We start from the raw sequence: 16,709 nt of genomic DNA on the forward strand, positions 1-16,709 counted from the left end.
AAGTGTTCATATAACACTATGTTGAATTGATCTTCCTTTTTACTGGTAACTTTAAATTAATTTGTAAAATATTTCAGGGATGTGTTAAAAATGACACATATAATTTATATGTTGTGTACTTCTGTTTGTTTGTTTATTTTTAGTGGCCTGATAGTCCCTGAAGTACGGGGGAATGAAACAGTACCTGAAGTTGTTACTACATCTGGCTATGCACTGCTCCACTTTTTTAGTGATGCTGCATATAACCTAACTGGTTTCAACATTTTTTATTCGTAAGTATTTTTATTTAAATTCAGAATTTATTCTTGTCATTTGTGAACATTTATTTTGGGGGGATTATTGCACCAGTAACATGTCAATGTTCTAGTTTAATGCTATAAAATGAAAACAATTTACAACAAAGGACTAGGACCATGTTGTTCCAGGTCTTTGAATTTATTATTTGTTATTGTTGAAAATACATACACGTCTTCAAACTTTGAAGAAGAATTCTTATTCAAAAATCCATTTGATGTGTCATTATAGAAGAGGTGAACATGGATTTTTTTAAGCTAAGGCAACAAACAGATTGTTCTGTAGAATTCTAGTAAGTCAGAAAAGTTTTGAATAATGGTCTTTGTAGGGCTGGTTATCCCTTGTCAGATTACAAGTAGTCAAAATTTGAGAGTCTCATCATTAGGTTGCTTGAAATTTGATGCTTTTTTTCCAGCTTCAATATCTCTGGAAGAATGTCTTCTGCCTTTTAGAGGGGTTGAGGTTTGTCTCTCTGGTGTTCCCTCTGACAAAACCAACCTTCTAGAGGTATAGAAGTATGGGGAAAAAAGAGCCATACTCTCCTGAGTATGACCATACAGAGAATACTAGATTGTGAGAGCCAAAAACTCACTGTGGAAAAGGACTGCTGCTTCTGTGCCTGCCTTGGGCAACTCAGTTTGTGGCAGGAAAATGTCATCAAGCATTACAGGGATGATTAGAAAGGAACCTCTTCATTTGCTTAGGCCCCATCCCTAGGGTCCAGGAATACATAATTAAAATACCACTGAACCAGGAATAATAATAAACTTCATCAGGTCAGCTATTGTTTCTAATCGTGATTTAGTACAGAAATGGGAAGCATTATTATACCCTGATGGTCTGATTGTATTAATAGATCTCATCCTGCCCTTTTGCTTAACATGTTTTATCATCTGAGCAAGAACAGATCAATTATGTAATATAAAATGTTAATAATAAAAGTTCATTTTGATAATTTTATTTCTAATATTTTTTAAATGTTGGAAACCTCATAGCAGTCTCAGCAAAGATTAAAGGGAAAATCTGATATAATCTGTGGAACCATATAATCAGAAGTTTTTGCAAATAGAAGAGTATGTTATGTAACAGAGTAGGCATTCATTAAATGTTTCTTGACTGACATCAGTGAAACATTTTATTATGCCCCCTTTCAATTTCTATACTATTATGTTCATAATACATGTAAAATATTTTACTTATTTAGTTGTTAATGTATGTGTTCTTCTAGTTGCTATTTCTTTGATTTATATTATTTGTTTTCCATGTTTATATTCCACATATTGTCATTTTTAACGTAGCAATAATAGTCTTTTACATTGTTATGTCATAATTTGTTTATTCATTCCATTGAACATAATGGACATAAAAGTTATTGTCACCTTTTTGATGCTGCACATAGAAGGGCCATAAATAATTTTGTACTGGTAAGTATAGTTTTCATTTTTAATTGTTCTCTCAGAATATAGCTCCTATGACTAGGTCAAAGGAAGTGTCTAGTTTTGTAATTCTTATGGTAAAGCATATTACCATATTTTATTCCAAAGAGATTGTATCCATCTGGTTATAATTCTAAACATAATTTCGGTTATTTTCCTTGTAGCCCTGCCAATATTGAATTTGAACATTTTTAACTACTTTTGTCATACTTAATATATCAGTTTTATTTAAATTTGTATTTCTTGGGCATTTCAGATTTGTTTAAATTTGTATTTCTTTGATTATTAGAGAGTTTTAAATATTTTTTGAATGATTCTTTATAATTTGTTGTTTCTTTTTCCATAAATTTTCTTCAAATCATTTGGCCATTAATCTATGAGGTAATGAAGGGAGGAGAAGGGATAAGGGAAAGAAACAAGGATTTGTATAATACCTACTAAAAGACAGACACTGTACTTTACAAATTTTTATTTACAAATGTTTTTGTAAATAAATCTTGCTTGATTCTTAATGCAATCCTGTAAAGTTGGTACTTCTACTATTTCCTTTTTTATGTGATCCTATGCAATAAGTTGCTATCTTAATGTCAGATTTGACCTCAGATCTTCTTGATCTTAGGCTCAGTGCTCTATATACTATAGCACCTAGCTGAAATGAAATGAGTTATTTAAAATATTTTTTCATCAGTTAGTAATTTTGGAAACCATACTTTTATTAGATATATTTATTAAAATTCATGCTTCTCTCCTTGCAATCTGTTTTATTTTGCATATGTATTTTTTGTTATGCAATTATCCTTAATAATTAGACACAAATTTGCCTTTGTTCTACAATGCAGATACATATATTATTCCTTTTTACGTACCTGTATAATATGTATGAAATGATATTTAGAGTAATGGTTAATAAAAAATTTCCTTTTAAAGTATTAAATAAAATTGGATATATGTAATAATGCCATATTGTACTCCAAGGGATTATTTCTATTTATAGTTTTTCCAAAATTGAAGCTATTTATGTTAGTTCCCTATGTTAGTTGTTAGTGCATTAGTTGAAAGGTGATGAGAAATCATATTTAAGTACTTTATTAAGCCAACATAATTCTAGCTAAAAGGTGGGGGTGATTGATATAGTTTTATGTCTAGTTAGTTCTTCCATCATTTAAATACAGAGCATTGTATATACATAGGCACAATTTATTCTTCCTTAATCCTTCCTAGATATCTGTCATATCCCTCTTGGATTTCTTGGGATTTAAAAATTTTTCTTTTTTAATTGCAATCTATACAGATTCAAACATGAATGACTAGAATATAACCTTCTTTATCTTGGTGACCATCCTATTGTACTTGCATATTGACTTTAATCCCTTCCTAGTTTAGACTTAGCTCATTTTGGATACTGCTGATCCTGTCTTTCTCTGGGCATTTGGGGCTATTTCTTCCTTAATATCTTTTGTACATGTATTTGGTCATTCATCATCTTCTAAGATAGAGAATCCTGTCCTCTTCTCCATACTGTCTTCCCATATTTCCTAAAAATTTTACGTTTTAAAGTCATAAATTCTGAACATGAAATTTGCTAGGTACACTCTCTCAAGGGACTTTCTTCCTTTCATCCTGAGCCTTGACCACTAGATCTTTTCTTGCTCTGGTCTTTGACCATTTTTTTTGAACCTTAATAATAATAATAATATATTAATGATATATGTAAATATAATAAATAATGTAAATATGAAAATTCTTATGTAATGTAACTTATTGCATGTATTTAGATATGTAGGAGTAAAATCTTTCTAAGACAGAGGTCTGTTTTACCCTGGTACCCCCAAACTTTCAATGATCTCTATTTCCTAGAACAAGATACAAAAATCCCCTTAAAACTTATATTTTAGATTATGTCTTCCTTTTCAGTCTTATTTCAGAAACATTTGATACATACTCAAGTCTCTGGGTCTTCACACAAGCTGTCCTCTATGCCTAGAACGTTATATTTTCATATTTCCATCTCTCAGAATTTAGACCTTTTTTTTTTTGAGGAATCAGCTTAGGTGCCATTTTGTTTATGGAGTCTTTGTGTTTACTTATTTGTAGAGATGTTTTATTTCACTAGTGGGGTGATGGGAGGCATCATTCTATTTATTTATTTGTTTGTGTTTGTTTCACCTTTATTTAGCATAGTGGATTACACATGCTAGAGATCTGAATATTTATTGAATTATGTTGAATTTATTGAAATTATTCCATTAAATATGCCAGAAACATTTGTTAGTTATCTACAATATACTCTTCTAGGCACTGTGTGTGTGTGTGTGTGTGTGTGTGTGTGTGTGTGTGTGTGTATGTGTTGGAAAAAAGGCAGAAGGAGAAGAGTAAGAAAAAGGGGAAGATATAGGGAGGTAAAGAGGGACAGGGGAAAAATAGGATTAAGAAAATTAGAAAAATTAGAATGTGTAGTCTTTATTCTTAAATTTACAATCTGAGAAGCAAATTAGATGTGTAATTTTTTTGTGATTGCCAAATATTTGTTAGGTGCTTCTTATGTGCCAGTAACTGTGCTGAGATCTGGATTTAGAAAGAGTGAAAAAAATTTATGACCTAAAGGAAGTTTCATTTTAATAAGTAGGCTTGTACCTAAATATGTATAAAGATACACAAAGAATACATAAAATATGGCCTTAGAGAGGAAGATACTAGCAGCTGGTGAAACTTGTAAAGAAGACAAATGGAGTGCCTTGAAATTATGAAAATAATTATAAAATAACATAATACTTCTTATGTAACAACTGAAAGATTGAAGCAGTAATATAGGCCTATGACTCATTACATACTTAGCAATTGTGAAGTTTTCAAACATTCCACAAAATAATTTTCAAGAAAAATCATAATCACTGCTTTAAAAATATAATTTTGAATGTTTGCTGTCATTTATTTATTTTTCAGAATTAATTCCTGTCCTAACAATTGCTCTGGGCATGGGAAATGCACAACCAGTGTTTCTATTCCAAGTCGAGTATATTGTGAGTGTGACAAATATTGGAAAGGTGAAGCATGTGATATCCCTTACTGTAAAGCTAATTGTGGCAGTCCAGATCATGGGTATTGTGATCTAACAGGAGAAAAATTATGTGTCTGCAATGACAGCTGGCAAGGTAAGATGTAATGATGTAATTGTTTTTAAAGTAGCAATTAATGTTTCCGTTAGACTAAGAAAGTATCCCATATTTGTTTTTTCCTTTAAAATTTAATAATCTAGTTTGAATTTCTGATTTTCAGTTATTTGTCATGATTTTTTAGAATATTTAATTTGCCAAACTATTTCTTAGTTTTTTTTAATGTCTTCATAAAAATGAGAAAAAATATTTCCACAATTCTTTGACAAGTTTTTGAAACATTCAATGGTAATTTAGCTATGAAAATATAATTGTGCTAATTTGACAGAAGTAAATAGCTTAAAAATGAGTTTACAAAAATGAATGCCTAGTTTAATGGCTGAATAGTGTCTTGTGGATATTTCTTAGGCAAGGGTGACCTCTTGTGGAATCTTTGAAAAGCAATTTAACTACAAAGCTGAAGAATTTCTAAATAATTATTTTATAAATAGCTAGCATTAGAGACCACTAGTTTTAGATATTACATATAACTTTGTCTCAATGTTTTTATTTAATTCATCTTATTGGTTCCTTTTCTTTTATATACCACAATCAGTTTCCATTATCCCATCACCTTCAAATTTTTCTTTGTAATAAAGAAAAACAGTTAAGGAAAATAATCTGATGTAAGACTATCTAAAAATATGTTCAACAATCTGCTCATGTGGTCTTCTGCCTATCTAAAGAGAGGTATTCCATTATTTGTGCCCTGGAGTATCCTTCATTGCATTTAATCTGATTTTATCTCCTTTTAAGTATTTTTGTTTATATAGTTATCATTACACATATTGTTCTTCTTGTTGTTTTCTTCATCTGTCTTCCCATTTGCCCCTGAATTTGTCATGTTTCTTGTTTCTTATCTTATTACTTTCTATGTTTTATTTACTAATTTCCCAATCAATGAATGCCAATTTTGTTTTCAGGTTTTATTTCTTGTAATAAATTATGAATACTTGGTATAATGTGAATCATGAATATTTAGGTACATATGGGATATTTTCTTTTGTCTTTGATCTCATTTTCATATATATATAGATATGTGTATATATTCCAAAAGTAACTCAAAAACTGTAATCACTTATTTTCACATTCCAAATTATTTTCCAGAATAGTGAGATAAGATATTAAAAAGTGAATAATATGAATTATCTACCTTTAGAACTTTTTATAACCTAAGAGATTTCTAGAAATAATATAACATATAAATTTCCTTAATAGGGAGAATCTTTGCTCAAGAATAATATGATCAATAAGGAAATTTTTAAATAAGATAAATACAAAAATACTTGTGAATACTGTTAGAATTATTCCAACCACCTGCCTAGAATTCTTTATAGTATTTTTTTTTTAATAAATAGCTAGCATTAGAGACCACTAGTTTTAGATATTACATGTAACTTTGTCTCAATGTTTTTATGGTATATTTATTCCGGTTCATTTTTTTATACTAATGAGTTCATTGTTTTGACATTAGAATTGATAAAGTTAGGAGGATTAGTGATTTTTCTTTTTTTAAAAAATAAATTAATGAAATCTCTTATCCATTTCAAACTCAAGTCTGTTAAACTTTTTAAAGAAAAGATTGGTGAAGTAGGAAGAGTAGAAGGAGTTTTTTCATTGTCTTTAAATAGATATGAATATTTAAAATACAAAAACTTTTTTCACTTTTTTCTTAAAAAATACAAATCTCTCTAAGAGTTATATTTGGGTAAATTGCTATATTAACAGATTTTCTTAAAACAAAAATAGTCCTCAGTGATATTTACCTTTAATTTGGGTTTTGTTTTGAAAGTGTAATACTTTATTTTGATGTAGATCATTTCCTACATCAGAAAGATTCTTTAAAAAACTAAAAACGTGAAATGCATATTTTAAATATATTTCATATATACATATATGTTTACAAATACACAATAGCTAGTTTTATACATATGAGTGGTGTTTTTCAAACATGAAACATGAACAAATATTTGGTCATCTGACTGATTTTGTTGAAAAGAGGCAGAAATTTTATAATATTCTCTATGAACTGTTATGTTTCATTTTTGGTTTTACCTTCATTTTTTCTCAGTTGTTCATTGATATATTTTGTTTTTCTTTGTTATGTAATAGAATTCTGATTTTAAGATGCTGCCATTATTTACTGGTCACTTTACATTGTGGTATTTTCATTCTTGTTTGTGGTACTTAAAATAACTAACTTCATTTAGGTGCTATTATATATTTGCTGGAAGGTAGACATGGGAAAGCTATTTTGCTGTTGTTTTAGAAATAATAATATGATTTTAATAATATGTAGCTATGATATTTCTTTGATATCTTTGCCATATATTTGATAAGAAATAAGGTTTCTTACCTGCTTAATTATCATGGTTTGTGACATTGTGAAAATATTGTGAACTTCATTTGAATTTATTCTTTTATTTAAATGTTTTAGGTAGAATTTTGTTTTATTCAATAGATTATCAAGATTGCTGTTATATGTGAATGTTAATTGTTACTTTCTACTTACAGGGGTACTTATTTAAATGAAGTATGTATTCAACATACATTCATTTATAAATAGTAATTTCTTCTGCTTTCTGGATTGTAGTAATTAATTGAAAATATTAGCTAAAATATTGATATTCCCAAAGAGACAAAACCAACTGTTTTTAGTAGCATTTTATTAATAAATTTTAGCATTTAAAAACATTTTATTGGTGATCTTGTTTTTAAATCATTTTCTCTAAAGGCATGGGATGGATGGAAGAATAACTCTATTAAGAAATGGAGCAGGGTGGCTTTTTCTTTCTTTGTGCCTCATCCTAATCTTAGTGTTATTTTTTAGTAGGTCCTTAAGCCTTGGAAAGATGCAGGGTCAAAGTAGATAGGGTAAAAATTAAAGTTATTAATGAAAAGATAGGGAAGGAATCAGGAGCAGATATAGAAATTAAATAGCTGGTCAGCTTAGGGATAAGGGTTTAGAAACAATTTGAAGGATGGAAGAATCAAGAGGTAGGGAAATCTAGACTCAAATTGTTCTCATAAATTCAAATGGGAGAGACTTATTGTAAAGAACTTTTTCACTTGAGGCACTCCTTGAGAACTGTACTTTTCAGGGTCCAGTGGCAAAATAAATTGTCACCTATCTCTCTTGACTTAATTTAATAGCTTTGTTATTCTTTAATATTTGTTGCATCTATATAACTATTAAAATCCAATTGCAATATTTGACGGGGACACAGAGGTTTGATCTTGATAGTATAGAAATCTATGCTTGGCAGAGCAGTAGTTCTGTCAGAATTTATCAAGCTAGATTAGAATATGGTTCTAGCATGGTCTCTATATCTTAAGTATGAAGTCTAGTCTAGCTATATTCAAAGAGGTCTAATAACAATGTAGTTGGAATCTAATGACACATTTGACCATGTCAACTATTGAAGACCACTTAAATTGTTGAATAGTTGGGATCCTGCTATATAGATCTTGAAGTATCGAAATAACACATAGTTATAATAGAAACATGACAACTAAAAAAACTTTTAAAAGTGCTATATTATCATATTAATATAATTCAAAGCATGGAAACACACTGATAATTTGATAACAAATTTTAGATGCCATTTTTCATAATTTCTCTAGTTTTTCCTCTCTCCTTCCCTTCTCTCCCTCTCATCTTCCCTCCCCTTTCCCTCCCTTCCTCCTGTCTTTCTTTTTCCTTCTCCCTCTCTCTTATTCCCTCTCCCTTTCCCTTTCTCCCTCTCCCTTTTCCTTCCTCCCTCTTCCTTCCTCCCTCTCACTTTTCTTCTCCTTCTCCTTCTCCCTCTCCTTCTCCCTCTCCATTTCTCTCCCTCCCTCCCTTTTGACTCACCTCTCACTGTTAACTGGCTCATTATTATTTTTTTCCTTCACCATCAACCCTTTTGAATACTTTAGTCATTATATTTGCCAGTGGATAGGCATTACATTGAAACCATATTGCCCTGTTGAGTTCATTTGGTTCCAGATCTCAAGGAGTCTTGGCCAACCAAAATCTAAACTAAAACATTTATTAATAGTACATAAATTACTGGTAGAACCCTCCTTTATACTCCCCCCAAATTCAAGGAGAAATGTGTTTTCACTTGACTGTGAACATATTGAATTCAGATCTTCCTTACTCCAAGCCCAGCAATCTATTGTACCACTAGCTATAATTGTTATGATAAACAGGGAATTTAATACCAAAGAAATCAAAATCAAAACATGATTAATATTAGTGCAGGACATATCTTACAACTTTGTTGTAAGATAACGTAGGTGAAGCACTTTGTAATTTATAAAGTGCTCTGTTTGAGGAGATCAGTACTTTTCATTGCCTGGTAGCACATATCTCCTGTCAGAGAGAATAGTATTCTCATACGTTCTCACAAGAATTGTCCATATTGAGGAATGAGAGTAGAAAATGAACTGAAAGTTCAATATTATATATTAGTTGCTCTAATATAGTCATGATATAGACCAGGAGTTTCTAAGCTGGGGTCTGTAAAGTTGTTTTAAAAATATTTTAATAACTATTTCATCCTTAATCAGTGTATGGGTTTTTTTTCCTTTTAAAAACAATATTTGGAGAAAGGATTCATAGGCTTCAGCAAACTGCTGGGAATTGGTTCCATCCAGAACTATAGATTGATTGTAGGTTGCCTGAGGGAGGTTATATGGATATTTTAACAGAACTCCTAAAGGATCCTGAGCTAAGACACATCTAGTTAAAAATCATTTTGGAGATCATGCTGTTAAACTTTCTCATTTTATAAATGAAACAACAGATCAAGTGGCTTGATCTTAGATGTTCACATACCCATTCGTTCTTTAGTAGGAGATATGGGATTTGTACTCAAATCTTCTGACATTTAAGTCTAGTATCGTAAGGATAAATACATAGATTAGTTGAATCCCATTCGTATCTGAAAATATACCAATCAATTCTTCATCATTCTATCTAACCATTAATAGAATCACATTGGTATCTGAAAATATACTTATCAATTCTTCAGTCATTCTATCTAGCTATTTTTGTCTCTATATTCCTTTTTCCTTCCAGAGCAAAAATCCAGTCTAGCAAAGATGCATCATTCATAGAATTTATCTACATTGTTCTGATTCTCACATGGAATAGGTTTCATTAAAAACAAATATGTTGTATATTTTCATAGTTTGGTACTTGACAAAATTTTGTCAAAAATTCAGGAAGTAGGGAGTGAAAGAATTTATTTTCTTTATTTTTACAGATAAGAAAACAGCTTCTTAGAGTGTGTCACTTTGTCCAAGTTCATTAAGGATTAGAGTTAAAAAATTAGTTGACAAAACATCAAAAAAGTTGTTTATTTGGACTTTTAATATTGTATTTCTATACATATATAAAAACTATGCATATGCGTATTTATTCATTGATTCATTATTCCTGAAAACATACAGTACTTAAATTACATAGTGAAAACCTCAAACTTATGGCTAAATAGTGACTTATGCATAAGATATGTTAGATGAACAATTTTTATAAAATTTGTTTCATCCATAGTAGGTTGACAATATTATAGATTTAGAGTTAGCAGGGAACTTATAGCAAGTTATCTTGCTTAAACTCCTCATTCTGCTAATGAGAAAAATGAGACCCAGAGTGGTAAATGACTTATCAGGATATTTCTGTGGCTTTTCTTCTATATCATATTACCTTTTAGTCTTATTTTTTGGCACGATTTAAAATACATTTAGATGTCATAACAATATTGATTAAAATGAGTTTATCTTTAGTTATTTATTTTTTAAAGAGTTAATATTAATTATATTTTGTTTTTTGACTTCTTTGGAAATAAATTTCCTATCAAATGTTAATCTATAAAGAATATACAGTTAGGTGATACAGCATAGCTTGCTGAGCCTGAAGTCAGAAAGAACTGAATTCAAATATAAGAATACATATTTCTTTCTTTTTCTTTCTTTCCTTCCTTCCTTCCTTCCTTCCTTCCTTCCTTCCTTCCTTCCTTCCTTGCTTCCTTCCTTCCTTCTTTCCTTCCTTCCTTCCTTCCTTCCTTCCTTCCTTCCTTCTTCCTTCCTTCCTTCCTTCCTCCTTCCTTCCTCCTTCCTTCCTTCCTTCCTTCCTTCCTTCCTTCCTTCCTTCCTTCCTTCCTTCCTTCCTTCTTCCTTCCTTCCTTCCTTCCTTCCTTCCTTCCTTCCTTCCTTCTTCCTTCCTTCCTTCCTTCCTTCCTTCTTCCTTTCTTCCTATCTTCCTTTCCTTCCTTCCTTTCTATCTTCCTTTCCTTCCTTCCTTCCTTCCTTCTTTCCTTCTTTCCTTCTTCTTCTTCTTTTTTTTTTTTTTTGCTGAGGCAATTGGGGTTAAGTGACTTGCCTGGGTCACACAGATAGGAAATGTTGTTAAGTGTCCGAGGTCACATTTGAACTCAGGTCCTCCTGACTTCAGCGCTGATACTCTACCCATTGCAGAACTAACTTCCCCCAACAATACATATTTCTAGCTGTGTGGCCTTGGGCAAATCATTTAATTTCTGCTGACCTCAGTTTTCTCAACTATAAAATAGGGATAATAACTGCACCTACCTCAAAGAGTTCTGAGGATGAAATGAGGTAATATTTGCAAGTGATTAGTACAGTTCCTGACACATAATAATCTTAGGAATTTTTTAAAAACAGTATTTAGAGAATGGATTCATAGGCTTCAACAGACTGCTAAAAAAGGTCTAAGATTCCAAAAAAGGTTAAGAGCCTCCTGATTTAGGACAATTATCTTCTTTCAGAAAGGAGAGCATTTAGATTTCTCTATAAAGATAAGAAACCATTCTGTTTTTGTAAAGTGTCCAAAAAAGGTAATTCTATAGTTTTCCAAGAGTTTAGAAACAAGAAAACCTATCTAGATGTTTTTCCTTAATGCTTTATGTTAAAATAAAAATAATTTTAAAAATAGTCCTTTTACTTTATGGAACTGAAGAATAGATGGCCAACATACTTTGTGTCTTTTATTTGAAAAATTTTATGAAATTTAATTATCTAGCAAAGTTTTGGCTAGATTCCTCTAAGAGAATAACCTTCCATAGTTTTTACAGTCTCCCATATACTTAGATATGTCATTAATAACATGCTTAAATTAGAGTTAAATTAGGCTATAGTTTAGTGTAAGTTATCTAATATGATCTCTAAATTTGTTTTTCTTTCTAATATGATTACTTAGATATGTCATTAATAACATGCTTAAATTAGAGTTAAATTAGGCTATAGTTTAGTGTAAGTTATCTAATATGATCTCTAAATTTGTTTTTCTTTCTAATATGATTATTCCATATGATCTCTAAATTAATTTTTCTGGCCTATAAACAACACATTCATTCAACAGGCAACTGGTAAACTGGTAAATGCTAGTCGTAGATAAAAAGATAAAAATGAAATAGTTCCTGCCCTCAGAGAACTTGCATATATTAGGGGGGGAAATGAAGAATGGAAAGATCTATACACAGGAAAATTAAATACAAAACACAAGATAATTTCTAGTGGGAAATTCTTCTGTGGTCTGTTCTATTAAAAAGTAAGAATTTCACTTCATTTGGCTTTTTAAAAATCTGTTTTACTGTCATCATTTTAAATTTTAATTATGTTCTCTAAAGTCTTGACATTCATATCCCTTCAAGCTTTATAGATTTGATAAGCATGCTCTCTAGTCTATTTTCTTGGTCAGTGGTGAAAATGTTAAGCAATAATTAACCTAAGATGAAACTTGTGCCTGTAGGGGCAATGTGGTGTAGAGAATAGAATGCTAAACTTGGAATCAGAATAACCTGGTTTTTAATATCATTCATTTATTAATTGTGTGATCATAAGTAAATCACTTAAAGTTTTGGAACCTCAATTTTTCATCTATTAAAAAAAAAGTAACGGTAACTGTAGAACTTATCTCACAATGTTACTTGTGATGCTTAAATTGAGTTACATATTTAAAGTATTTTGTGAACATTAAGCCTTACATAAATTTCAGTTAATATATTACTACATTGACCATTGAAAGCAACTAAAATGCATTCATCTGTTGAGCCAACTAAAACTTGTTTGATTAAAATAGAATAATGGTAATTGTATCAGTCAAGACAGAATCAGAAATAAATGCTATACTTAAGATCATTTACATTTATCTTTTTCTCACCTGGTAGGTACAGAAAGTTATTGGCTATATTTGGTTCTTTATAAAGTCATAACAGTTATTCTCTTCATGTTATTTACAATTAATTGATTAATTTTCTAGGTATTAAGATTTTGCTGGATGGGAAAAACATAGTTTTATAATTTACAGACTAATATTTTCTTGTTAGTTATGATAAAAGATTTGATATTTATATATTTTGAGATTTGCTGAATATTGCTTTAAATGCATTAGTTAACAAACAGATAGTAAGAGCTTTCTTAGCACTGTGATAAATAGTGAGGATTCATGGAAAGGTAAAAACAGTCTCTGCCCTTCAGTAATTCCAATAGGGAAGACAATATATAAATAACTGGGTACATACAAACTATATGCCGAGAAAATAGAAAGCAAAATACTAACATCTGGGGATCTGGAAAGACTTCCTGCAGAAAGTGAGTCTTGTTGGAATTCAAGGAAAGGAAGAGGCAGAAGTGAGAAACAGTGATAGGAGATAGTGTATGATGAGTAGCACATCAGCCAGTATAGATGTATTGTGGAGTATTTAGAGAGGAGTTAAATATAAGAAAACCTGAAGAATAAGAAGGCTCACATTGTGAGGAGCTTTAAATGCATGTAACTTTATTTTAAATTCTGTAGTAGATAGAATGCCAGGCCTAAAATCTGGAAGATTCATCTTCTTAAATTTAAATCTGGCCTAAGACAATTGCTAACTATGTGACCCTGGACAAATCATTTAACTTTGATTGACTCACAGTTTCCTCATCTGTAAAATGATCAGGAGAAAGCAATGGCAAACTATGCCAGTATTTTTGCCAAGAAAATAAAGAGTTATAGTCAGATGTATATGAAAAATGACTGAAAATAGCAAGGAGTCACAGGATTTATTAAGTAGGTAAAAATCAATTAAATAGCTGAACAGATTTTTGAATGGGATTTGGGATGGAAGAGGCTTTTGGAAGAGAAAGGGAGATTAATTAGGAGATTATTGTAGTAGTACCAGACATAAAGGCACTAGTATGATAAGTGTGATTAGTGTGTAAAAAAGGAAACACATAGAAAAAAATGAAAGAAATAAAAGATCTGACAGTTGAAATATGAGGGGTTGAATATGACATTAAGGTGGCAATTCTGGGTGACTAAGAATTTGGTGATACCCTTGACCTGTACTAATGAAATTCGTAAGAGAAGGGGAAGTTGAATGGGTGGAATGCTCTTTAGCATTTTCTTTTTGAGATACCTATAGGACATATAGTTTAACAGCCAGATGGTAAGATGGATTGTACCTCCTTGATTCTGTTTTTTTTCACATACACACATACACACACACATATTTCTGTTACATACAACTTTAGTTCAGATTTTAATTCTAACCTTTTGTAGATTCTCACTATAATTGTGGCCTTAAGTGCCATTTTATTGGTATTCTAAGATGCAAGACAGAATCTGCTAGAATTGAAGTTAGTAAGACCTGTGTTCAAGTGTTCCTATAATAATTCTGTTTGTGTAAGACTCTCAGGGTGCCAATCAACTTTCTAAGGTTATAAATTGCAGAAGGATTGTCAGTTTGGTATTGAATTTTATAGGGAGGTTCCTACTCTGAAATTGTTTATACTGATGATACATTGGTACCTCCTATAAAAAAAGGGGAAGGGAGAAGAAAAAATGTAAGACTTATAGAATGTCAATTTAGTTTTACATCTAGTTTGTGATTTTCTTATTGCTTAAATAGATATTAAAAATTTGATAAGAAAGTTAGAAAATAATGACTTTTTTAAATTAAAGGAAATCTAGAGATTTTTAGGAAACACCTTTAAGAAAATGTGATATGAAGTCTTTATAGCTCAAGTAATATTATTACCCTTTTATGAAAAGTATTAGACCTAAATATTGGGGGGGGATTGTCATTTAAATATTTTAAATATTAGTTTACTCAAGCTGTAGTTGCTTAGACTTTTAAAACTTTTCAAAATACTACTTTTAATTTCCTGGGGGATAGAATTCAGCATTTGCCATAGGGTGGCAGTATTTGCCATCAAAATGCCATTTTAGAACTATCATATTAAAGAAGCATTTTTAAGGTTTATCTAGTTTAGGAAAGCCTGTTTTTTTTTAAACAAATCTTTATAAATAATACAAATCATCATTTGGATCTATTAGTTAAAATGTAACTATTTGATATACAGATATTATAGGGTTAATTTTTTGCATTTTAGAATTAGATGCTAACTTGCGTTACTAGAGAGTTTCCTATATCCATGAAATCCCATGTCCATTTTTTAACTTTAACCCCTATATATTCATATAGAATCTTCCAAGTGTTTAAGAAAAGCAAGAGGTAGTATTTTCCTTTCTTTGAAAAAGATAGTAATAAAGTTCCCTAGTAAAAAAATAGATAATCAACTCTAATTTTGGACTAGCAAAATAAAAGAAATTTCTGTCTCAGTTATAACTTCGTGTTTAAACTTGATTTTCTAATTCATTAAAATCAAAATCTTAAAATTTTTGTTACATGCTTTTATTGTGTTTATCTTACATGTAGGTAGAATAATACTTTAATCACAGGTAATATATCATTTTAGAAAGACTCTAGTTTTAAATTTTATTAAGGATTAAGATCCTTCATGCTTTTTAAATCTGGAGAAGGCTGATTGACTCATTTGTAGGTAGGTAAGTGTGGCAGTCCACCAAATTTCTCTATCCTTACTTTTCCACAGTTTCTAGAGACTTAATTTTACTTTGCCTGAATAATGCCCCTCTTCCCAAGTTTTCTGAAACTTAAGACTAAAACCTTTAACATTCAGAACTCTCAAGTCTTACACAACTTTTCTAATTAAACTTGATATAAATGTTTATAAAATCAGAAGTGAGAAACCATTAAGACATACATAAAGCATACATGCTCTCATACTTGACCCCGCTGCCTCATGGACTGCTAGCATTATTCATATAGGGAGGAATGAAGAGAGTCTGCTTATACCTTGTGTCCAAGTTGAGCAGGTTATTTTTTTTTCTTATCTTCTCTGCTTTCCTCCTAATTCTTCTGTGTGTTTCAAATTAAATCAAAAGCTTAATTTGAATTAAACCATGCTGAATAAAGGCATATACATACATATGTGTTATTAGATGTCTTCTATTGAAATCTGAAATCCCTCAAAAAAATCCTTGATGATTGGGGAATAGCAAATTTATTTGGAAGGAGATTGAGTTTTTCTCTGCCCCCTGCCTTTTTTTTTAATTAAAAGGTAAGTTTCCTATGAAGAATCTCTTTTTAAAAATATAAATTTACAATTTCATTGCAAGTATAATCTTAGAGAGCTGTCAAAAGATCAAATGGCTTACCTAGAATCATATAGTATAAATGAAGAGTAGGGCTTGAACCCAGTTTTCCCTTGGCATTCTATCTACTATTCCATTCTTTTAACATTAATAAATAAGAAATAAGTCTATTCCCTTATGGGGAAAGACAAAACAAAATTTCCTGCTTCTGTTCCTTTCTTCCTCCTTTTTCTCTCTTCTCCACCCCAGTTTAGAATTAAGAATGACTTCAGAAATTGAAAAGGGCTTAACCATTAAATCATCTTTACTATGGAAATTTAAAATTTCTAATGAAGAAATAACTGTAGAAAGCCTTAAAAATATTAATTGGTCTCATATAGA

At 30.5% G+C, this 16,709-nt stretch overlaps 1 protein-coding gene across 1 annotated transcript in view; it reads left to right on the forward strand.

Annotated features, from left to right (window-relative positions):
* Nucleotides 1-16,709, forward strand: part of ATRNL1 (attractin like 1) — a 1,270,304-nt gene that overhangs the window by 63,889 nt on the left and 1,189,706 nt on the right. The window contains exons 4-5 of the mRNA XM_051981495.1: nt 144-272; nt 4,674-4,882. Coding sequence (XP_051837455.1) covers nt 144-272; nt 4,674-4,882 — 338 coding nt within the window. The remainder of the gene's footprint in view (nt 1-143; nt 273-4,673; nt 4,883-16,709) is intronic.

Source organism: Antechinus flavipes, chromosome 2 (assembly GCF_016432865.1).
Source record: "Antechinus flavipes isolate AdamAnt ecotype Samford, QLD, Australia chromosome 2, AdamAnt_v2, whole genome shotgun sequence".
Taxonomy (NCBI): domain Eukaryota; kingdom Metazoa; phylum Chordata; class Mammalia; order Dasyuromorphia; family Dasyuridae; genus Antechinus; species Antechinus flavipes.